At 52.7% G+C, this 24,339-nt stretch overlaps 2 protein-coding genes across 2 annotated transcripts in view; one reads left to right on the top strand and one right to left on the bottom strand.

Moving 5' to 3' along the window:
• The first annotated feature begins 171 nt into the window (after positions 1-171).
• Positions 172-13,283, top strand: ZNF598 (zinc finger protein 598). Its single transcript, XM_029965249.1, has 12 exons — positions 172-189; positions 750-862; positions 2,065-2,194; positions 3,434-3,645; positions 4,461-4,678; positions 5,301-5,418; positions 6,434-6,618; positions 7,797-7,869; positions 8,463-9,223; positions 10,048-10,183; positions 10,982-11,126; positions 11,232-13,283. The coding sequence occupies exons 1-12, from the start codon at positions 172-174 to the stop codon at positions 11,577-11,579; spliced, it is 2,457 nt and encodes an 818-aa protein (XP_029821109.1). The 3' UTR covers positions 11,580-13,283.
• Positions 13,284-16,666: 3,383 nt separating this feature from the next.
• The window catches only part of SYNGR3 (synaptogyrin 3), a 16,729-nt gene continuing 9,056 nt past the window's right edge, over positions 16,667-24,339 (bottom strand). Inside the window, exons 2-4 of the mRNA XM_029965247.1 lie at positions 23,534-23,774; positions 19,950-20,092; positions 16,667-18,072 (exon numbers count right to left, since the gene is read on the bottom strand). Of these exons, the coding sequence (XP_029821107.1) occupies positions 17,863-18,072; positions 19,950-20,092; positions 23,534-23,774 (594 nt within the window). The 3' untranslated portion in view covers positions 16,667-17,862. The remainder of the gene's footprint in view (positions 18,073-19,949; positions 20,093-23,533; positions 23,775-24,339) is intronic.

Raw genomic sequence — 24,339 nt, 5'->3', positions numbered from 1 at the left:
GGGGCAGCCACAGCTTCTCTGGGCAACCTGTTTCTGGATTTGTAACGTAGTTTTTACTGTAAGAACTGAAACTTTTCTTGTGTTTTTGTGTCTCAGCCTCTCTGGGCTGGGACAGGTAACTCCAGCTGTTCCCCAAGTGTTGCTGTTTCCCCCGTAATTCCCAGACTGGGAATGAGTGCTGGAGCAGTGGTAGGTGGCTCCTGAAGGATTTATACCTTGAACAGCTGCAGCCTCCGGAGTCCAGCAAGAGCAGGGAGGATCCCGGGCACGTGGCACAGATAATTCGGGAAGTGTTGTGGTGTTTTGTTCCCTGCCTTCCCGGGAGTTAAGAAAAGAAGAGGCAGTGGTTTCCCAGTCAGACTCTGTGTAATTGAGTCCCTTGGAGACTCCAGGTTTCCCTGTGATCCCACAGGAAATGGGGAGGAGCTGAGTGCAGGGCTCCTGGCAGGCATCCCCTGTGGGAAGGCTTCGGTTGGTTGAGGGTATTTACTCTGGGTGCAGCTGTTGGAGCAAAACAGACCAGAAACGTTTCCTAATCTCGTTCAAAATCCAAAGGCCAGGCTGGTCCAATCCACGTTTCCCGGGCAGCTGATAAGGACAAGTCCCTTTGGCTTCCGTGACAGTGCCCTGAGGTGGTGACAGCTGGGGCTGGCACAGGGCAGGTCCCAGAGTTTGCCTGGAATCCCAGAGCCCCTGCAGGCTCCTTGGGATCCCAGAGCTCCTGCTGATCCCGGTGTTGTGTCCCACAGGTGGTTTTTGGGAGGAAGCTCCCGTCCTTCTCCTCCATAGCCCTTCATCAGCTGCAGCATGAGAAGAAATATGACATTTATTTCATGGATGGGGAGGTCTATGCCCTGTACAGGTGAGCTCTGGCCCCTCTCTGGCATGTGGCAGGAAGTGTTTGGGAGGGCAGGGTGCTGTGGTTTCCTGGGAATGGAGGTGCTGGGTATGTGAGTCACCTGCTGGGCACGTGTTTGGGCAGGTGAGAGGCTGGAGCAGGGCAGTGGAGGGAACACTCACAGCCTCTCAAGGCTGGAGTGCTGCAGCACAGCAGCTTTGCTCTGTCAGTAAAAGTCAGTTTTTGCACCTTCAGCAGCAGCAAACTTGCTGAAAACCTTTCCGTTCCTTGCATGGCTGCTGTGGAAATTGGTGAAGGCATAATTACTATTAATTGTATATTAATATCTGCAGGTGCCAATAAAATTACTCTTATATTTATTGCTGGGCTAATTAAGGACTTACCCAGCCCAATTGTGCCAAGTATTATATGAAGAGCAATCTTGGCTTTTACAAAGATTTTATTCTGAATGAGAGAGAAAAAGGGTGAAGTGAAAAACCAATGGAGAGTAAAACTGTGGCATGAGCATCACTTTCCACAAGTATTTTTCATAATATGCTTAATTAGGAGGGTTTAAGATAATTAAAAGCACCTAAAAGGAAAGAAGTGTGAAAAAGATGAAGCCATGCAGGCATTGGAACCTTTTTCTTGGAGAATTGGGCATTATATCCACCCTGGTTTGGGCTGAGGATGTAACTTTGATACATTTACAATTTTACATGGTGTCATGTTTATGGAAATGAAGGAGTGGGAGTCTCCCACTGAGACCAGTGCTCTGGCAGAGTTGGAAACCCCTGTGGGGTGGACTTTTTTTGTGGTGTTTTTTCCCCCCTCCTTTTCTATTACAATTCTTTATCCCTTCCCACTGTATTCCTCGGTTTCTGACAGTGGAAAGTGTAATGAAACTGGGTGTGAATGTTGCAGGAACCAGCTGGATCTCCAGTAAGCACAGGGATTGTTACAGTCCCCTCAGTTTTAGGGACAGTGTCGTTCTTACACTGCTCAGCTCCTCTCCTGCAGTTGAAACATCATTGTAATTTGGTTCCATCCCACTCCTGACATAGGACAAAATTCTTGGAATAAGCAGGACTCAAACCTCATTACAGATGCTGGAAGACCCATAAAGCTGGAGCCTTCTGCCAGGGACAGAATGCTTGTGTTTTGATGGAGGTCTCGGGGTGCTGGGAGGGAACTGGCACATTTTTGGGAACTCTCTCCTCCCTTAGGAAGCTGCTGCAGCACGAGTGCTCCTTGTGCCCCGATGCCAAGCCCTTCAACACCTTTGCAGACCTGGAGCAGCACATGAGGAAGCAGCACGAGCTCTTCTGCTGCAAACTCTGTGTCAAACACCTAAAGGTGAGCTGGGCCTCTGCTGGGATGTGTGAGGAGGAGGAGACTTTCCCTCCATGACTTCCCAGAGTACCTGGGGAGCTGGGAAGAAAGGAGGTGGCTGAACAGCAGTTATTTTCGTTTCCTCTGCCTGCCTGCAGCGAGGCCAGTTGCTTTATTTGAAGTCTTTCAGCTTCCACAAACTGATTAATGAAGGAGGGCTGGAGGTTCTCCAGATTTTAAATTAAACCCCACGGTGCTGGTGCCACAGTTGGTGTGTGCCAGGTGAGCTGGAGTTTGCTGCCAGAAAGGATGGGATCCAGAAGGGAGCAGGTTGACCTGAGTGAACCCTGTAAGATTGGGAACAGATTTGACTCTTTCCTGTGGTTGTGCAGTCCCCGGAGCTGATGGAAGGGAGGGAGGGCAGGACCCCGGGGAGGTATTTCATGGTCAGTGTAGCCAGCACTGAGAGAGCTTGTTTGTCATTTTCTCTCCCGGAGAATTCACAAACAATATTAAAACTGTTGCTTTTTGATTTCAGAGTATTGTAGAGATTTTTGTTTCACTGAAAAAAATTCCACTGTTCCAAAGAGTTACTTGTACCCACTGAAAAGAAGCTCTTAAACTTGCAGAAGCTTCAGTCCATCAGCCCTGGCAAAGCTAAACAAACCTTTTCCCAGAGCAAGTTCCCAGGCCTTGTCTAGGCCAGAAATAAAGGATATTCTGTTGTCAAGGCTGGGTTGATCCTTTTGGCGTCTCCAGAACCTTCCTACCAAAATAGCTCACGTGTTAGTGGGGACAGAGGGTTGGCTTGTGATGCAGAATTTGTTCATCCAAGTGTCTACTCTGTAGCTATTTTGGGTGGTTGCTGTCTGAGGAAAGTAAAACAGCTCACTGGGGGTTTATGAGGCCTCTTAATTTGAGTATGCAAAATACTGTGTGCTCATAAATGCATACTTAGGATTTTCCTCCCCCAGAGATGATAATTTAAAGTTTGTTGCTGTATCAAAAAAAAAGTGAAAGGGGAAAAAAAGTTAATTAGATCTGTTTCCAGTGTACAAACTGAGAGAAATTCAAGTTGGATTTAATTTGGATCCATCACTCGAATTGAAATCACCGAACACTTTAGGTGTTGGTGGTCAAACTGCATCTTTTTGAAGCAAGTCTTTGACTCCCCCAAACGGACGAGTTGGGCACAACCCCGGCTGGTTCCTGCCCTCAGTCCACAAGAGGTGATGCGTTGTATCTGTCTGTCCATCCCTGCAGATTTTCACCTCGGAAAGGAAGTGGTACTCCAGGAAGGACCTGGCCCGGCACCGGATCCACGGGGACCCCGACGACACGTCCCACCGGGGGCACCCCCTGTGCAAGTTCTGCGACGAGCGGTACCTGGACAACGACGAGCTGCTCAAACACCTGCGCAGGGATCACTACTTCTGCCACTTCTGCGACTCCGACGGCGCTCAGGAGTACTACAGGTTGGGCCGAGCACGTCACTTACACGAGCTCTTTCTGTGCCCTAAACTGTGGGGGGAAAAAAATTGCCTGGGTCTGCTTTGGATTTTGGGGAAAGTAGTGTTTGACGGCAGAGTGGAGGAATGGGAGCAGGTTGGCTGCAGTCTCTTGTTCCTCAGACAAACAGCCAAAATATTCACTTTGTGTCTAGTTCATGCCTTAAGGTTTTCTTCATTAACGTTAAGCGTGGAAGGTTGTGCTTTGCAGCCTGACAGCAGCTGTTTGGTGTGGTACCTCCAGAGGTGGACAGGGAGAGAGGAAATGGCCTCAGATTGCACCAGGGGAGGTGTAGACTGGACATTAGGAATGTTTCATCATGGAAAGGGTTATCAAGCATTGGAACAGGCTGCCCAGAGTGGTGGTGGAGTCCCCATCCCTCAAGTGTTCAAAAAACATGTGGGTGTGGCAGTTGGGGACGTAGTGGTGGTGCTGGTTGATGGTTGGACTCAGGGATCTTAGAGGTCTTTCCCAGCTTTAACAGTTCTGTAATCCCATGATTCTAATGCTCCAAAGTTCATGTGCAAAGGGGATAGGAGTAATTTTTTGTGTGAAATACGTGCCCTAAGCACAGCTGGGTATGATGAGCATCCACCACTGGGTTTGGTTGGACATCTGGCCTGTGCCCTGTGGTCTGTGTGGGCCGTACAGAAGGGGTTTCACTGGCAGGCTTCCCTGGGGATATAACAAAAACCAACCACCTGCATTTGTCATCAAAGAGTGGCCGTGTGCCACGGGAAGAAGGTGCTGGAGGGGTGTGAGCTCTGCGTTTTCCCCGCAGTGACTACGAGTACCTGCGGGAGCACTTCCGCGAGAAGCACTTCCTGTGCGAGGAGGGCCGGTGCAGCACGGAGCAGTTCACGCACGCCTTCCGCACCGAGATCGACTACAAGGCCCACAAGACAGCCTGTCACAGCAAGAGCAGGGCCGAGGCCCGGCAGAACCGCCACATCGACCTCCAGTTCACCTACACCCCCCGGCACCCCCGCAGGAACGAGGGTGAGCGGGGCACGGACGGAGCCCTTCCAGGGGCTGGGAAGGAATTCTTCCCTGGGGGAGCGTGGCACAGGTTGCCCAGAGAAGCTGTGGCTGGCCCATCCCTAGAAGTCTCCAAGGCCAGGTTGGACAGGGCTTGGAGCAACCTGGGCTAGTGGAAGGTGTCCCTGCCCGTGGCACGGACTGGTTGAACCTTAAGTTCCCTTCCAACCCAAACCATTCCACTGCTCTGAGGGTTTTCAAGAACATCTGGTGAACATTTCATAGCCATGAAGAAATTCTTCCTGTTCATCCTGGAACAGGACCTGACAGGTTGTAGAGGTTGAAGGTGACCAGAACTTAACCAGACCAGGCCCTGGGCAACCTGATGTGCTTTTGGGTTGGCCTTGCTTTGAGTGAGGGGCTGGAGCAGGTGACATCCAGAGGTCCCTTCCTACCTGAATTGTAGGATTTTTTCCCCCCATACATGGATTTAACAATGACACGTAATTTTAGGAAAAACTGCTGACTTAGTCATCAGAAAGAAATGAAGATAATTTGTTTGTATGAGTGTATTTTTGCAGGCAGAGTGTGATGGCCAGATTAGAGAAATAACTGAGAGTGATCAACCTTCCCTCCTGTTCAGGTGTTGTAGGTGCAGAGGACTATGAAGAGGTTGACAGGTACAACAGGCAAGGGAGGACGGGCAGGTTGAACGGCCGGGGCAGCCAACAGAACAGGAGAGGCAGCTGGAGGTACAAGAGGTGAGTAGCACAACATTGGGTGGAGTTTTACTCCTGTTCAGTGTTGTTTTTCACTTGCCAATTCACAATATTTTGGTGGATCTGTGGGAAGTGGGTACAAAATTTGGAGGCCTCCGTGGTGAATCTTTAGCTGGGAGTAGAATGAGCTTCCAGTCCAAGTCCGTGTGCTGGCTACAAGCTTGGTCAACATGGAATTACTCTGTGTGATGTTTCAGCTCAGGAAGCAAACAATGTGATCCTCAGCTTGTGGGTTAAATAAACTCAGAACCCTAAATTAATTTCAGCAGCTGGTTTTATGTAAACTTCTCTAAGTAGGATATTCTGAAATAGGTGATGAGTCTGTGCAGGTTTAATGGAGTTTTTGGTCTGGGTAACCATGAAATTCCTGTTCTAAGGACTGTGCTTTTCATTGAACTAACACATCTCTGTGTGGCCAGAGTGCTTGGGAAAAGGAAGAGGGGGAAATATTGAAATGAAATTTTGCATTTCCGTGTCTCTTCCTCCACACCAGACCTGGGTGCTTTATACATCCTGCACATCTTATTTTCTTCTTTTTCTCACTGGATGGGCAGCTGGTTCATTACTGGTGATTCCAGTGGGGAAAAAGTCCATCCCAAAACACTCCTGTGCTGGTGTTGTGTGTAGATCGTGTGTGTGTTGGGAGTTCATGACCAGCTGTGTCTCCAAGAGTTCCCATGGCCTCCAAAAATGATTCCATACGTTTGAAAATGAACGGGAGAGACAGGTGTCCCCTTCGTCCTTGGTGCTGTCTCTCCGTGTTCATACCAATTCTGGCCTGGATCGTTATTCCCACACAGGGAACTTGGAAATGAAGAGGGGAATATTGTCTGGCTGGGGTGGACTGGAGTGGTGGGGCTGGTTGATCCTTCTCGGCAGGTGACAGCACAAGATCAGGGATGTCACCAGAGCTGGCACCGGCGAGGTGAGAGCTGGAGCGAGGCAGCTGCTCCCTGCTCCTTGCTGTTTGACCAAGGACATGTGCCCTGTCCTGCAGGGAAGAAGAAGACAGGGATGTTGCAGCAGCAGTCAGGGCTTCTGTGGCAGCCAAACGGCAGGAAGAGAAGAAAAGGGTGGAGGACAAAGAGGACGGCGGCAGCAGCAGAGGGAAGAAGGAGGATTTGAGGGATCCCGACGTGCTCGGCTCCAAACGTGTGCCAAAGGCTCCGAACGATGTGGCAGGTGAGTGTGGAACAGGCTCTGCAGGGAGCAGGGATGGGGCTGCACATCAGCCTGGCACAAGTGGGAATCACTGTGCCTTGCTCCCAAGAGCTGCTGGATGTGGATGGAGCTCTGCAGAACCTTAAATCAGCGACAGGGATTTGCAGTGGGACGTGTCCCAGCAGGCTGGGCTCCTGCAGCAGGTTAGACCCGAGGTGGAGCTGGGTAGAAATATCAAATGCAGGTAACATACAACATGAGGTGATGGTACATCCAAATCAAGATAACCCAAGAAGGTAACATTTCCCACTCAAGCAGGAAGAACTGATTTTTGGGATGCTTGAGCTGAGATCCCCTTTTTTGAGAGCAAGTTATTCCCAGTAGAAGTTTGTAACTGGTGAAAGCAAACCTGACTCAGGTCCAGTTTGGGGCACATAAACTCAATGCAGTGCTGTTTTGATATTACTGTTCGTCCAAATCCATTTTCCACTGTTTTATTGCTCCTGCAACAAGATTTTCACTTAAAGATTTTATGGAACTTCCTTAGGAGCTGGGAGCTCTGTGTGGTTAATGAGTACAGCTCATCTGGGGGGCTGGGCAGGGTTATCCCTTCCACCTTTTGCTGTTTGTGTGTCACAGCCATTACCAATCTGTCCCTGTACTCTGCAGCACAGAACTGGGATTTTAAGGCACATTAAACTGGGAATGAGCTGTGTTTCAGTGTAAAACCACTGCCCAGGAACTAATTGCTGAGCAGTTTGGGCAGAGGTGCGAGGGGCTGCTCAGGGGAGCAGCTTTCCAGGTGAAGAAGCTTTGGCATAAATCAGTTGGAGCATGGAGGCTCTGCTGAACATCCTGACCCTGTGCAGGCAGCTGAGTGGCAACCTCAGGGCAAGACTGGGGGCATTGGCATCTCAGTTTCTAGAAGGTTCCCTCACTAAGTACTTCCCCTCCATGTTTTACTCACTTAAAGTATCATGAATTTCCTGTATGCCATGACGTAATGGTGAATGCATTTAATTGAAGGAAATAGTGATGCATGGATTTAAATCGTTCTGGAATGTCAGTTAATGGCATCATCAGCTGCTGAAAATAGGACTTGGTAATGCTGCTGTTGTGTTCACTGATAGCCCCCACTCTGCAATGAATGGGCTTGAGTTGAAAACATTTCTTTGCTCTTTTTGTCACTCTTCCAAAAGAAGCAGCTGCTAATGGTGCTCTCAGCCAAGACGACTTTCCAGCAATTGGCTCGCCAGCAGGACCTCTCCAAGGGTAAGTTTGTGCAGGGCTACAGCAGTGAGAAAGCAGATGTAGAAGTTTATTTATGTCCTGCATTTCTGTGGAAAATAATATTGGGAGATTGATCTCTCAGTGCCTCCCTTGCCCATCCCCTCCTGCCTCGAGCTGTTTCTGTGCCGCTCACCTGTGGCACCAGCTGTTGCTGCAGCTCATGGCTTGGTCTTGGAATCATAGAATCATGGAATATCCTGAGCTGGAAGGGACCCAAAAGGATCATCAAGTCCAGCTCCTGGCTCTGCCCAGGACAGCCCAACAATCCCACCATGTCCCTGAGAGCGTTGCCTTTGCAGGATGTGGCAGCTCGAATGCGCCTGTACCAGCTCTGGTCAAGGTGAGGGGTGCTGAGACAGTGCTGATAACACAGCAAGGCTGGTGGCACTTCTTGAGGAGACCCATTGCAGGTGCAGTTGGTAACCCTGAGTGCATTTGTGTCCTGTTAAAGCTGGGTCACTTGTGCCACCCTTAGTAACAGTTTGAGGAAGGGTGTGGAGAGTTGCGGGGCTCGTGCTGCCCGTTGGGGTTGTGCTGCCGTACCAGGGTAACCCCAACCTCTCCCTTCCTCACAGCTCTGCCCAGCCAGCTCTGGTTAAGCTTAAAGAAGAAGATTTCCCAAGCCTGTCATCCTCTGCAGCTCCCACCATCTCGTCTGGGATGTCTCTGACATACACAGCGACTGCAAAGAAAGTGGCCTTCCAAGAGGAGGACTTCCCAGCCCTGGTGTCCAAAATGAAGCCCAACAATAAGACAGTCACTAACATCACATCTGCATGGAACAACGGTTCCAGCAAAAACGTGGTCAAAGCCATCACCAACCCCTGTGTCAGCCAGCCAGCCAAAAAACCATCCTTGAACACCTCGAAGGGAAGTAAGAAGAGCAATAAACTCTGTGAGTCGGACGACGAAGACGGCGGCGGTGGCCTGACCACCCAGGAGATCCGGAACACGCCGACCATGTTCGACGTCTCGTCCTTGCTGGCGGCTTCTACCTCACAGACTTTTACGAAAGTGGGCAAGAAAAAGAAGGTGGGGGTTGAGAAGCAGAGGCCGTCGTCCCCACGCCCATCCCCGGACACGGCGTTCCCCAGGCCATGCGCGGAAAAGCCCCCGGAAGCAGAGCAGCCCTCCAGGGTGTTCCCTGCTCCCCACGGCCCCGACAGACCCACAGCTGTCATGAATGGTCACTCAGAAAAGTCCTCAGCGGTCTGTGGTACACCCAAAGAGCCCCCCGGCCTTAAAAAGCCCACAGTGACTAACAAATGCCCTTTACCTCAGGAAGACTTCCCAGCTCTTGGGAGCTCAGGATCAGCCAGGATGCCCCCGCCACCAGGTAAGCACAGAGGGAGTCACAGAATCCTGGAATGGTTTGGGTTGGGAGGGGTCTTAAAGATCATCTCATTTCACCTCCCTGCCATGGGCAGGGACACCTTCCACTAACCCAGGTTGCTCCAAGCCCCATCCAACCTGGCCTTGGATGCTTCCAGGGATGAGGAAGCACAGCCAGCTTTGCTTGGAAGTGACTTAGAGAAACATGGCCCGTGGATGTGCTGGTTTTCACCTGTCCCTGCTCTTCTTCTTGGAGCTGTTGTGCTTGGGAGGCCGCTGTGGGTGAAGGGAATCTGGCAGTGTCCTGTGCCTGCTGACACTCCTCAGTCGGCTTCCTTGGCTGCTTCCTCCCGTGTTTGCAGAGGTTTCCTGCCCTGCTTTTAGCCATGACCTTGTAAAAGTGGAGAGACAGCAACAAGCATGACTTGGAGTGGTTTTAATGGAGGTGGCACCGCTGTTCGTGCTGCTCTGCAGCTCCTGCTGGGGGAGAGGCCAGGCCTGGTGCTGCTGTGCCTCCTCAGGTGATTTCTGTTCACTTTAATAATGCAGAAGTGTTTTTCATTGTGACTTTGAGTGGGTTTTAAAAACTATTTTCCATTGAAAAAGTAAATGAATAATTAAAGCGCTTTCTGCGTAGAGGAACATCAGCCACCCTGAAGTGCTTCTTGAAGATTTCCGCCTCTGATTTTTAGGTTTTCTCCAATAGAGTCATGTCTGCACTGCAGATTCTTCTTGGTGCTTCTGCAGAGTGTGGCAGACACTGGTGTGAGTTTTAGCTGGAGGGGGGTGTGTGTGTTCTAACTCCTGCCCCTTCCCTGTTCCCCCCAGGCTTTAACTCCGTGGTGCTGTTGAAGAACCCTCCTCCGCCTCCGGGCCTGTCGGTGCCTGTCAGCAAACCCCCCCCGGGCTTCGCTGTCATTCCATCCACCAACATCTCTGAACCTGTCACTACAGCTCTGAAAGAGTGAGTAAATAACTCCTGGGAGTGAGTTATGTCCCACAGTGCACCTCAGTTCTGTCAGGTGGGCTTCAAACAGCGCAGGGAACACTCGGGGTTACTCTGAGCGGGCCCAGCTGGGTGAAGATTCCCATTGGGAAGTCCTGGGGTGTTTGTGGGCTGGATTCAGGAGAGTTGTGTAAAAGAAAACAGCCCTGTGTAGCTGCAGCTGAGGAAGTGAAAACCTGTGCAGTGTGGCTGCTCCGACTTTGGTCTATTTTAGATTTATTTGGGAATCTGCAGCTTCAACATATTCCTTCACCTTCCCATCGATTCTGTCGGAGTCCCAGCAGCAAAGTGCTGAGGCGTGTTCTCCTTGGTGACCTTCACTGCCCTGATCTTCCCAGTAGCTGCTCTCTGGTCTTTCTGGGGTAGAAAGAGGAGTTTGTGAGAAAAGGGGAGGGGAAACTGTGCCAGTTTAGTACAGGACCTGCATTATCTGTCGGTTTATTGGTGGTGTGGTCTTTGCCCACGTCTTTTTAGTGAACTCCCCTTACAAAGCAGCTCGTCAGGACCGTGTTAAATTTGGATTTTACATATTCTGTCTATGTAAAGCTGGAATCTGATACAGAAATCCCATATTTTATCCTGGCAAGACCACAGCAGGTCTTGCTGTGTGTGTGCAGCTCACAGTAATGCATGTGGAGCTGGGTGGAGGAAGGACATGCAGCCTGTAAACCAGAACAGCCTTGGGATTTATGTCCCAGGACACTTTGCTGTGACACAAACCAATGTCAGAGTCACTTTTGGTGTTTCCCAATGCAGGCCAAAACCCTGTCATGGATCATACTTGATACCTGAGAACTTCCAGCAGAGGAACATCCAGCTCATACAATCCATTAAAGAATTTCTTCAAAGCGACGAGTCCAAGTTCAATAAATTTAAAACTCATTCTGGGCAGTTCAGGCAGGTGAGTGGGTTCCCAAAACCTCCCTCTCTGGGAGACCTGAATCCCAGTGGGGTTTTTGAAGAGATCTGTGTATTTCTAATGCTCCCCCCGTGCTGTTGCCTGCAGGGTGTGATCTCTGCAGCACAGTACTACAAGAGCTGCCGAGAGCTGCTGGGGGAGAACTTCAAGAAGATTTTTAAGGAGTTGTTGGTGCTGCTGCCGGACACGGTGAAGCAGCAGGAACTGCTCTCTGCTCACAACGACTTCCGAGTCAAGGAGAAACAAAGCTCCAACAGGCCCAAAAAGAACAAAAAGAACGTTTGGCAGGTGGACTCCCCCGCAGACCTCGACTGCTGCATCTGCCCCACGTGTAAGCAAGTGCTGACTCAGCAGGACGTGGTCACCCACAAAGCTTTGCATATTGAGGATGAGGAGTTCCCTTCCTTGCAGGCAATCAGCAGGATCATCAGTTAGCTTTCCTGAGGGCCCACACACCAGGCTCTGGCTCTGGAAATGCACTTTTGGAATGAGGTTTGGCAGCATAGAGTGGCTGAGGGCCGGTGCCAGTTGAGTCAGTGAGGAGCAGGTAATTTGGGGAGCCCTCTCGAGGCAAAGGGATCATGGGAATGTGCTGGAGCTCATCCCTCCCGCAGTCTGAGCTCCCAAAATCTGGGGTAGGGTTAGGCTGAGCCGCAGGGTGGGCAGGCAGGGGCTCCTTCCTCCTGGAACATGCAATAGCTGGGAATCCTTTCTGATCTGCAGACTGACAGGGGACACAATAGGGGAATAAGCATCTGGTTTGGGGGTTTCTTTCTGGTTTTGGGGTGGGGGAAGATTAGGGAATCACTGAAATGAACAGAAGCGGCTTCCCTTATAACATTCTGATTTTTTTGTGCTATTTCAGTGAAGATCACACTAGTCAGGGGTACAAAAGTGCAGGAAAGATGCTGCTCACTGGTGTGACCAGGAGCGCTGCAAACACTGGGCTGCAGAGTTTCCTGTCTGCAAACAGAGTCCATTCTGCTGCTTGAAGAATTGGGCTGGTCTGTGCAAGATTTGAAGTTGCCTCTGACCTTTTCTGTAACATGTTCTTTCAAGAAACTGATTTTGTAGCCCTGCATGTACAGTAACAGCATTAAGGCTTTACTCTGTGTAAAGCACACGGGAATTTTATTTAATGACTGCCATGTTTCTAATTTCTTGGTTGTATTACTGGTGGGAGCTCCCAACAGCATCCTGGGACATTAAATGCTGCTGATCACTGACCATGTTTTCTGCAGTGCCTTTAAGTGCATTTCTCTGACACCTGCACCTCCCTCGGTGACACCAGGCTGATGTAGCTTTGCTCATGTTTTTTGGCATCCCCAAGTTCCACCTCCTCAGAGGAAGAGGGGGAATCTCTTCATCCTGTGAGGTGACTCCTCCAGCAGCAGCTCTGAGGTGCTGGAGTGCCAAGAGCCCTCCCTGCCGTGCACTTCCATGGCTGTAGTTCAGTGTCTGACCCCTCCCATCTCCAGGTTTAGTTATTTTTAACATGTAGGAATAAAGCTGAAATTAATTTATGTAATTTTTAGTGACAAAACACAGCTTTTCTAGAGGCATCATTTCCATGAAATCAAGCTCAGAGTTAGTCCTGCTACAGCCACTTTTCCTTGCCTTACGAGTTATTTTTGCTTGCTCAGGCTGCAAAGTGCTTTGGGTTTCTTTTCTGGGTATTTAAGACTCTTTTGAACACCTGAACGTGTTGTATTTGGCCCCAAACGGGGCTGGGGAGGATGATGTGCCTGCATGGCTGTTCATACACTGCATGAGCACATGAAGAGTCGGGACATGTCCCTGTTGCTGCCTCAGGTGGGACCCTGGATCCGAGCGGGACGCGATGCCCGAGGCACGGCCACCCCACAGGGCTGGGGGGATGTGGGGGGTGCCAGCTGCCCCCACCACTTCAGTCAGCTCCTCTCCCATCTTTGGTTTGTAAAGTTCAGGGGGCTGAGATGCATCTTCCCTGCAGCAGGATCTTCCCTCTTCCCTTGGTTTTCACTCTTTCTCTGTCAGCAGCTCCCTGGTTCCCTGGGCTGGTGCTGCTGGGAGTTCCCTCGAGGCTCTGGATCTCCAGGGCCTGCTCTTGCAGTTTCCTTGTTTCTTGTGCTCACCTGATTAAATAAAGTTATTACCAAATTTTTTTTTCTATTCATTTTTAACTCTTTATTGAAAATAAGTTGCAGTTGGTTACACGGACACCGAAAATACAGAATCACAGATTGTTCTCTGAAAAGATATTTTTATATATATAATATATACAAAATTGTAAACATTTTAAACTTATTTCCATACACAGTCCACTTTATACTACACTGCACAGAGGTTAAGTGACAACTGCAACTCCTGGAAGCGTCTGCTCGGACAGAGGTATCTGCAAAGAAACTGAACTTCCCAAACCACAGTTGGGAGCTGTTGGAGATTAAAACTCTTAAAGGATCTGAGGTTTAAATGTGTATTGCAACAAAATCCAGGCAGCTGAACTTGGGTTTCAAGTCGAGACAGTGAAGGCTGTTTCTGAGCCTCACTGGGGTGGGAGAGGCTCTCGTGACACACAGAGGGTCAAAATGCAGCTGAGAATGGGACAAGGGGGGACCAGAGCGGGACCAGAGCCACCTGCTTGGGGACAGCACGGGCTGAGAGGAGTCTATGAATATGTACAGCAGCTTTCACTGAGAGAAATGGCCATTCCACAAAATAATGATGGGATTTGCTATGGAACAGACGGTGAGCAGGGTTAGTGGGAGCTCAGAGCAGCTCAGGAGCAGCACTGTGCCGTTCTGAGGGGCTGGTGATGGGCAGGGGAGGGTACAAAGTACCCTGTAAGGAACTGATGGACAGCAGGAAAGAAATGCTGGGGTGTCACTTGCTGTTGTGGCAGGAACTGATCCCACAGTGTCCAGGCACAGCTGGTTGGCGTGGCATAAAGGGAGGGATCTGCTCTTGGGGTCTGCTCCAGCCCCCTGAGACACAGAAGCAGGTAATGGGGGGGATATTTTTACTAAATATCACTTAAGCAAAGCTTCCACCTTGCTAGGAACAGCTTAAAATGCTGACAAAAACTCCAATTCTTTCAAATCTTTTAATATGCTTTAAATAAATTGCAAACCCCACGAGGTGGTTACCCCAGTGCTGGGAAACACCCGCGTTGTCCCGGCAGAGCCTCCTGGAGCAGGGGAGTTGGGCAGCACTCAGCATGGGATTGCTGGAATTCTGCTCTTTACACCCAAATTCAGTGCTAACAGAAGGTTTTGGACTGAGCTGAGCACAGCAGAGTCCTGCCCTCTGCGAGCTTGAGGTGCTGGGGGGTCCCGAGCTCTGAGGAGAACAGAGGGGCATAAACGGCTTGTGAGGATGGCACAGCCCTGGCATGCTCAGGACAGTCCTGGCGTGGTTTTGGGACAGCCTTGGCATGCTCAGGAAAGTCCTGGCACGTTTTTAGGATGTGGTCTGGGTAGTTATGAGGGAACAAGTGCTGTTGTACCACATCAAATGGGCTGGGAGAAAAAACTGGGGAGAAAGAAGGTGGAAATGGATGTTACAAATACTTGAACCCCCAGTACAGCAGTTCCTGCTCCCATGGCTCCAGTTCTCTAACCATGGGTCTCTTGGGCTGTATTTATTCCAGCCCCACCTGCACACTCTGATCTGCCCAAGGGGTCATGGACACACTGAGGTGTGACAGCACCTCGGGCACCGCAGGGTGACACCGAGCAGCTCATGGGGACACTGGGGGGGCTCACAGAGGATTCCAGGCAGGATTCCAGGCACAGGGTGTCAGTGGCCAGGCTGTGGGGTTGTGTCTCACCCCGCCTCTGAGCATGTTTGGATTCAGCTGGGTGGAGGCTGCTGTGGGGTTGGGGAGCTGCACGTGGGGCCTTCGGCAACAGCCCCCCCAGCCAACCCAAAAAGGGGTGTGTTTGGGTCGGGCTGAGGTGGGTCAATGCTCCTTTCAAGGCTGGCATATCTTGGCTGCTATGGGGCCACCTGACTTTTGGGTTGTCCCCTCCTGCCTCAGCGTGGCCACATCCTACATAAACCCATCACTGTTCCCTGGGAAAAAGTCCCAGCTATGGGTGTCCTGCCTGTCCGAGCTGCCCATCCCAGTGCCACCCCAGCAGGGACAGGCTCCCCTCCCTGACAGGGACCGGCATTTTGGGTGCAGAGGGATCAGGGTTAACCTCCCCTGAGGTGCCTGTTGATGTGGCTGGACATGTTATTCTCTGCTCTGGTTTAATCAAGGAACAATCTGTCCTGCCTTCCTGCTGCCAGGAAGCCTCTCGGGTGCCCAAGCCCTTTCTCCTCCTCCTCCTTCTCCTCCTCCTCCTCCTCCTCCTCCTCTCCTGCCCAGCAGAGCAGCCAAGTGCTGCCTGCAAGGTGAAGGTAACACTGATTTTTAAGAGGTGGAACAAGCTGCTGACCTCGAGAAGAACCAGGTGCCTCAGCCGGGGGCTGGAGCTGTGCCGGCGGCATTCCCATGTCATTCCCTGACTCCCGAGGTCAGTCCTGGCACTGAGCGTGGTGGGATGTGCGTGTGGGGCAAAGAAAGGCAATGCAGGCCTCGGGGGGACATTCAGAGCGTGTAATATTCAGCATGGGGGGTACAGGGGGCAGGACACGTCCCGCAGGCAGACACAGCTTTAGCTCTTCACGGATACAAGGAAACTCTGGAACAGTTATATTATAGTTAGAAAAAATACACTGTACCGAACGAACATTATCTCACATACAATCAATTTAAACATTTAAATTGATTATAATTTTGCTAAAATATTAACACGAGTACTGGTTGTGCTGCTAAAGTTTCAGTGTTCCCTCTAAGGAAAATATTGCTACAGTTCTACCGGACCCTGTATTAAAATCCTTGGGGTTTTTCCTTTCCCAGCAAGACTGGCTCCACAAAACCACAAAGATCCTGGAATTCATTTAGGCTACCCCGGGGTTTGGGTGTCCCTGGTCAGGCACCTGTGAGGAGCTCAGCACTGGCACAGCCAGGGAATGCTCGTGGAACCCGGCCTGGATGGAGGGAGGTAGGGAATGCACTTTGTCACCGGCAGTGGCCGCTCAGGAGGATTTGCTGCTGATTACTTGGTTTAAATGGGATTCGGCAGCAGGAATGAGCTGTGGTGGTGGTGACCAGGACCTGCTCCACGGGGAGGAGCAGGCTCTGACTGTTGCTCCTCACGAGGGCAAAGGCAGCAGCGGCTTTGCCGGAGGGAACTGGCAAGGCAAGACCCCGGAGTGCCGGAGAGCTGGGAGAGCCGGGGGTCTCCAAGGATGGAGCTGCCACCAAGGGGGTCAAGAAGTCAAGTTTCAGCTCCTCTGCTCAGTCCTCAGTGACACATGGCCTGGATCAGCTGCTGCACAGGCAGGGAAAGTCATCGGGGAAAGTTATCAGGGAAAGCCAGCAGGGAAAGCCGGCAGGGAAAGCTGGAAGGGAAAGCTGGAAGGGAAAGCTGGAAGGGAAAGCCGGCAGGGAAAGCCAGCAGGGAAAGCCGGCAGGGAAAGCTGGAAGGGAAAGCTGGAAGGGAAAGCCGGCAGGTGGCTGACAAGGACCCACTGGATTTTACATATTTTGTTTTTACAAGGCAGGAATTTTGCAGCTGAAACTCCAAACTGAGCCTCTTTCCTGGGTGCTTTTCACTGACTCTCTCCCCCCACCATTTCCAAACATGTGAGCCCACTCGGGAGGGACTTCAATGGCCTGTGAAGCCTTTCCAGTTCCCTGCCTGAATTCCTCATTTCTGGAGACTGCAGGGTGACACACATGTCCCCACCTGGGGTTCTGCTGCAGCTGACAGATGGTGGCTGCTCCCAGTATGAAAACACAAGTCCAATATTGCTCCTAATGGCCTTGGACTTTGCATCTGAGCCCCCCGCCCTTGGTGCCAGGGCTGAGCGGGAGGACGTGGCAGCAGTGCCAACCAGAAACTTCCCAATTCCCTGGTGAACAAACAGAACCACAACATGCCATATCCTGCTGATCACAGGCTATTCCCAGTTAGCAGCCAGCTACTGCTGAACTGGTTTCCAGTTTCAAACAGTAACTTTTTACACCCTTGACCAGAACTCATTGAAGAACAGAATTAATCTGGATATTGACCCTGACCCCGACCCACTGTGACCCCCCCCCCGTGCCTCTAAGCCAAGTTTGAAACACCTGTTTGGATATTTGTTTTGTACAGTAAATATATACAAAGAAAAGTAACACAGACACCACTTAACTTCCTTGTGAATTTGGCACTTTCCATGGAACATGGACTGGAAAGCTCCTCAGCAGGAGCCCAACCCTCCCCACCACCCACCCACCCTCGACAGATTCTGTGTTAGCTCCGGAAGAACGAGATAAATAACTCCTCAGAACGAGAGAAATAACTCCTCAGCTACTGTTTTCTAAGAGGAAAAGGTGTCCTGGGCTTTCCCAGCAGAGCCAGCACCCGGCACCAAGGCTTAGAGAGGGCATTTATTCATCTTCCCCACGTGTAGGTGATGTGGTAACAACCTTCCTTTCTTCTGGCTTAGAGGGAACACTGCTTTTAGAAACCCTGGGACAGGTAAGACAAGAACCAATACCACTGTACAGAATTCACTGCACAACGAGCTAATAAAGGGACCCAGCACTGACTGGCCACGGCAAGGAAATGGGACTGAATACATTTGGGATCGGCCGGATCCGGTGCTGCACCGTGGGACGCGGCCCCGGGGACGCCCCGGGCCCTCAGTACGCTGGCACTTGGTAACCTTTGGGGTTGGCCTCTAAGGTCTCAGTGAAGGGGGGGCTCTGGTAGGTCTCCGTGCTCTCGGTGCCGCTGCCCACGGGGTACCCGGGGTACGGCGCGCTCGGGTCCGCGGGGAACTGGTCGGTGGCAAAGAGCGACATGTCCGTGCCCAGGCGGTACCTCTGCAGGGCCCTCACTGCCAGCACCACCTGCGGGGGGAGCAGGAGGTCAGGGGGGGCAACCTGCATGGTCTCAGCATGCCACGACCCCCCCAGGACCCTGCATGGCCCCAGGACCCCGTGACCCCTCAGGACCTCACGTCCTCCCAGGACCTTGCACTCCCCCAGGACCCCACTTCCCTCCAGGATTCCACAACCCCCTCAGGATCTCACATTCCCCCATGATCCTGTGTCACTTCAGGACCCTGCCCTCAGGGTCCTCCAGGACCCCACATCCCCCCAGGACCCTGAGTTCCCCCAGGACCCCACTTCCCTCCAGGATCCCACAGTGCCCTCAGGATCTCGCATTCCCCCATGATCCTGTGTCACTTCAGGACCCTGCCCTCAGGGTCCTCCAGGACCCCACATCCCCCCAGGACCCTGAGTTCCCCCAGGACCCCACATTCCCAGCACTGAGCACGTGGCAGCATCCCAGGAAGCTGCTGCCCCACTCTGTTATAACCATGAGCTAATCCAGCCCAAAGCCCACCCTGTAACCCTAAAGGGGCCATTTCTGTGTGACAGGTTGACCCCAAAGCTGTGTCAGGGGTGGGGGTTGCAGCCTGGGCTCAAGACCCCTGGCTGTGCAGATTTGGCACTGCTGGCACCAATGAACCCCTGTGCTGTGGGGAGGGAAAACTGATGAGTGCCAGGCCAGGAAAATAGGTCAGTTCTGCCAAGACTCCTTCACCCTCTTCCAGGTTGCCAGAATTGAGGTCACAAAGGGTGGGAAATGTGGGCGGCAGAGCCGCGAGTGCTCGCTCTGATTTCAGGAGGTTTCATTAACAATTTCAATTAGTTTATACATGACAGGCTCAGGAGGGGGAAAAAATGCCTGTAGACACTGAGAATGGCTTCCCAACCATCCTGGCCATCCTCTGGGATGGTAACAGGGGAGTGGTGTCCCCGCTGCCCACCTGGGGTGAGAGCAGATGCTGAGGGGATGCCCTGGGGGCTGCACTCAACGGGCACTCAGGCAACACAGGGATGGAGAAGAGCTGTGGGGAGCTGGGATTAAGAGAGATTTATTTGGATAATCATAAATCAGGGAGCAGTTGAATTGGTGAGGAACTGGAGCCAGGCTGCTGCTGGAAAACCTCGGGCTGGCTTTTGCCCCAATTCCCTTAAGGCAAAATGGAATTAGGGCACATCCTGGGGCTCTCTGCCCAGGAAAAACTGGAGGAGTGGAGGTGACACGGAGCTGTCCTGGCTTCTCCACACATAGCCTGTGGAGCAGGAGCCCCCTGAGTGGCACAGGCCCCCACTACATGTGGGGTCCAGCAGCTGTAGGAAAGGGGCTCTGGGAGACGTTCCCCTGCCCCTGTGGGCCCTGGGGATGCACAAAGCCAAAAACAGGGAGCACAGTGGGTTTCTACAAGCCCCTGCCTCTTGGTGGACAGCAGAGGGGCCAGCCTGGCTTGTCCCAGGGAGCTGATGAGCCTGAGAGCTCCCAAAATCCCCCTGCCATCCCACGAAACCAGCTCAGAGCAGTGACCTGCTCCTGGGGACTGGTTGGCCTCTAACGAGGCCCCGAAATCAGGGCAGCTCGTGGCTGGTGACACGTTCTCAACGGGAACACAACTTTCCAGGTGCAGGAGAAGGGGAAGCCTGGAATTACCCAGAGAGAGGGGCTGAGCTGACGCTTCCTGGGTAAGAAACCACCAGTTTCATCTGTGGAAGGCCCACAGTTCCCTCAGTGCAGCCCCTCAGTGCCCACCAGGATTCACTTCTCCAAACCCTCCCCAGATTCCTCCTCCAGCCTGGTGCTGGGCCCCAAGGAGGTTTTGTGTCTGCCCCAAGGAGGTTTTGTGTCTGCCCCGAGGAGGTTTTGTGTCTGCCCTGCCCCGCTCAGCTGGGGCTGCACTCACCCAGATGATGATGGAGAAGAAGGAGAAGGTGATGGCTGCCCGTGCAGCATCAGCCCCCTGTGCAAAGGCCCTGGTCAGCGTCGTCCGCTGCCACTGGTTGGCCAGGAAGCAGAAGGCCACAAACCACAGGAAGGCCAGGAAACCTGGAAGAGAACAGAGCTGGTCAGTGCTGTCACCTCCTCTCCTGCAAGGACCCCACCTGCTGCTGCAAAGGGTATATTTAATGGGATATTGGGAAGAAATCCCTCCCTGTGAGGGTGGGCAGGCCCTGGCACAGGTTGCCCAGAGAAGCTGTGGCTGCCCCATCCCTGCAAGTGTCCAAGGCCAGGTTGGAAGGGGCTTGGAGCAACCTGGGCTAGTGGGAGATGTCCCTGCCCTTGACAGGGGGTGGAACTGGATGAGCTTTAAGGTCTCTTCCAAGCCAAACCATTCCATAATCCTGTGATTCTGTGACACACATGACAGCTCTGCTCCTCTCTGCAGAGAATCCCTCTGGGGCTGTGGAACTGAGCAAAAATACTCTGGTGATTATTCCTTACTGGAACCAAAGCTGGCTGAGCAAGATATGGCTGCAGCTCCCCTAATTCAATCACCAGCCAGAAGCTCTGCCAGATGCCAAGGAGCTCAGCAAACAGTCAAGAAACAAGCCAAGAGCACACAGCCTAAGGAGCAGGGATGCTTTCCAGAGCTGGGAGGAGGAGCTGCACAACCTGGAGCCTCCCATGATGCTGTTTTAAGGGTCTTCAGCTTTCCTGAGGTCGCCCCACCCTCCAATTTGGATGTCAGTGCATGTGTGGATGCTGGGAATTCTGATCTGATGCTGATTCCTGGTGCTGATTCCACCCAGCACCTTCCCAAGGATCATCAGCACATCAGTATGAGCAGCCACACTGCCAGTCCCCTGGGGCTGCTGGCTGTCTGACTGCAGGGAGAGGAAGAACCTTCCTTTATTCCCCTTTATTTCCCTTTATTCCCTTTTATCTTACCAGTTGTCCCTAAGTAGGATATAAAATGCACGTGAGCATCCCCACCCAGTGCTGGAGTCACAGGGCCCACTGCCTTTAACTCACAGTTTGCTCCTAATTGCAGTTTAAGGAGCCACATTCTTTGTCTCCTTCTCCTGCATGGCTGGGCCTGGGGCTTCCCAACCATCCACACTTCCATCAGCCTGGTCAGGAAACTGCCCTCACAGCAAGGATCAGCCAGGCTTTCCCTTTCCAAAGCACAGACATTTCACCAGAAATGTCCTGTCACCAAACTACCAAAGCTCTGCCTCTGCACTTTCACTTCCCCTTAGGCTGATGGCTTGTTGTCAGTGACCTCTGGGATTTATTCCTTAAAGGTCCTCAGGGTCAGAGATGTTTTCTGCTCCCCAGCTCTGTTACAACAGGGCTTTACCAGCAGCTGTTCCCTGCTACGGGAAGCAGATCCAACCCCTAAATTTGGACACAAGGAGATGCACACCCCAGAGATGGTGCTGGCTGGTGTGAGATGAGTCTGGGTCCCCAGTGCCATCACAGCCCATCTGTCCCTGGTGTCACCCGAGGGCTTTCAGGAGTTACAATGACATCATGCACATTCCCGACCGTGCACCGGCTGTGCCGGGTACTGCAGCTGCCAAATTCCTCCGCAGCACCGAGGTGGGGGAGACCCGACCCTCCTCATCCTGAAACCACCAGCCAGCGTCGTGTCCCTGGGGTTGCTTCTCCTGCCACCCATGTGGACTTCCCAGAGGTTTGGTGATGCAGAGACGAGCCTTTCCCCTCCACATCAGCTCTGCCTGCAGCCCCGAGAGGAGGAGGATTCCCTGCAGTGCCACGGGAAGGCAGGAATTGCTGCCGATGCAGGAGATGGGGTCAGGCACAGAGAGCATCTCCAGAAACACAAGCCAGCTGTGGTTCAAAGTTTGGAGGACTGACACAGATTTTAAACCCCCCCAAGGAGGGCTGAGCTGGCAGTGACGTGGTGAGGCTGCACGTGCCAGCCCCAGCTCCAGCTGCTCCAGCAGCAGCTCCACAACCTCCAGCACACAGGAGAAATGGAAAACGCCAGGAGGCACCACAAAAGCCAGGAGATAATTATCATTTTAGGATCTGCAGACAACAGACTGCAAACACCAGGAAAGATGTGTTACCACCCTAATCCCAGCCTGGACCCAAGCAAACCCCTGTCTACAGGAGCTGCTGGAAGGGCAGCTGGAAGAGAAAGTTGCAAATGCTGTTTGCAGTGTGGTGGCCCTGCCTGAACCCCTGTCTGTGTCCCAGTACTACCACCCAGTTATTTCCCAGGTGCATTTTAGGAAGAAATTCTTCCCTGTGAGGGTGGGGAGGCCCTGGCACAGGTTGCCCAGAGAAGCTGTGGCTGCCCCATCCCTGGAAGTGTCCAAGGCCAGGTTGGACAGGGCTTGGAGCAACCTGGGCTAGTGGGAGGTGTCCCTGCCCATGGCAGGGGGTGGCACTGGATGGGCTTTAAGATCCCTTCCAACCCAAACCATTCCAGGCTTCCATGATACTCTCATTCCCCCAGCCAGTGGATGCATGACAAGGACCAAGGAGAAATGAGGCAGAGATGGAGAGCAGTGCCAGTTCCCACATCCCTGGCAGGGAGCAAAGGGCTGCCAGGAGGTGGAAGGCAGGGAGGGAGGATTGCAGCCTCACTCTGCCACACGCAGCAGCAGCCAGGAGATGGATGTGATGTTCTCCTTCTGCTTGAATCCAAGGGTTTCAGGCACTGAGCCCCACGGAAGGGGCTGTAAATATTCCCTAACAAGGGCTGGACGCCGGTGCTCCAGCACCACGGAAATGAGCTCTCCAGCAAGGAGAGAACACCCTCAGTGACAGGCCAGCACAGGGAGGTGATGATGGATGCTCTCATCTGGGACAGAGAGCCACCAGCGACGCCTGTGCTGGATAAATCACCTTCAGACTTTGCTGACATGAGAGCCTGGGAATGGGGAACATCAGCTGCCAGCAGAGCCAGGCAGCTCCCGCAGCAGCCGAGCAGAGGATGTTCTCTCCCAGCTCAAGGCATCCTGCCTGCTCCTGTTTGCACAGATCAGCCTCAGGTCCAGGGGCTCCAGAGGGCACAGAAGGTCCACGCCAGCCCTGGGGGTCCCAGCCCCCCTGCCCACAGGGAGGGGGGCCAGAGGGGTGCAGAAACTGCTTCTGCTCCGCTCCAAACACATGCACAGAGTGAAACCAGACTCAGCACGACTGATGAAACCACCTTTTCATGAGCCAGAAGTTGATGTGGGAGGGTAAAACCCCCATCTGGTCTCTGACGTGACCATCAAGCCTCACTTCTCTGTGTGGCCTCACCAAAGCCAGCTCAGAAATGTCTCCAGCTGCAGCAGTGACACAGACAAGTGGTTCTGCCTCCAAGCCACCACATGCAGCTTCCTCACCGCTGCCCCTGAGCTCATGGTTGGGTGGGACAAGGCCCCTGCCACCCCTGTTCTCCCTGAACGAGGCACTGAAGTTGTGTCAGGCCGTGGGGGGAGAGGGGAGGACTCGGGAGTGGAGCTGCAGGGCCCAGCTCTGACCCCCTGGAGCCAGAGCCGCCCCTCCCTCAGCCCGCAGAGGTACCTGAGAAGCCGAGGTCCAGCAGCACGGCCCGTTTGCGGTCCTTGACGCTGCTGATCTGCTGGAAGTACAGGTCCACGATGAAGAAGAAGATGCAGCCGAAGAAGGCGATGATGCCGACGGCGATGCCGTAGCTGCAGGCGCTCTCATTCTCGTTGAAGATGCAGAGCAGCTCGGAGCTCTGGCTGTCCTTGTTCACGTAGCACTCGTTCACAATGGAGCCAAACACCACGATGGAGAAGATCTGCAGAAGGAAGGAGGAAACACAGCTTGCTGCTGTTTACATTTACCTCCCTTTTCCAACAGCAACATAACTGGATTCAGTCCTGTCACTGACTCCATGGCAACATGGCATTTGTGAGACGCATCCTGACTCCCGTCTGGTTGGTGGCTCCAGCCAGAGGGCTGGTGGATGGTAACTGGTGGTCCTCCCCTGTGAGCCTGCCTGCCTTTCAGTGCCCTGCCTTGCAGAGTATTTTAAGGATGTTTCCTCCAGACAGGCTGGGGAGGGTAAAAATAAACAGACAGGGCAGGTCTCTGCACAGTCCTTGTGCTCATGCTGCTCTCCATCATCAGGCTGTTCTGGATAAACTCCCTGTGTCCCTGTGGAGCCAGGAGGAATGAAGTGCCAGAGGATAACTGAGCTCCTGAAGGCTGAGCCAGGGAAGGGCTGGATGCCTGGTGGAGGTGGGGAGCAGCTCACCTGGGCACAGGGGACAGGCTGCCCTGGGAATGACTGGGCAATTTTCCACCTGGCTTAGCAGGGGCTGGAGGGTGCAGGACCTGCCCCCGTTATCCAGTGACCTGCT

The sequence above is a fragment of the Manacus vitellinus genome, unplaced genomic scaffold, assembly GCF_001715985.3.
Source record: "Manacus vitellinus isolate BGI_N305 unplaced genomic scaffold, ASM171598v3 scaffold_93_pilon, whole genome shotgun sequence".
Taxonomy (NCBI): domain Eukaryota; kingdom Metazoa; phylum Chordata; class Aves; order Passeriformes; family Pipridae; genus Manacus; species Manacus vitellinus.
The sequence above is the reverse complement of the archived record's forward strand: the minus strand, read 5'-3'. Positions and strand labels throughout refer to the sequence as shown.

What these genes read in the sequence shown, in the direction of transcription:
- ZNF598 (XM_029965249.1), top strand. An exon ending in CAGGATGCCCCCGCCACCAG is followed by an intron (nt 9,224 to 10,047) that starts GTAAGCACAGAG and finishes TGTTCCCCCCAG; the next exon opens with GCTTTAACTCCGTGGTGCTG. An exon ending in ATTCTGGGCAGTTCAGGCAG is followed by an intron (nt 11,127 to 11,231) that starts GTGAGTGGGTTC and finishes TGTTGCCTGCAG; the next exon opens with GGTGTGATCTCTGCAGCACA.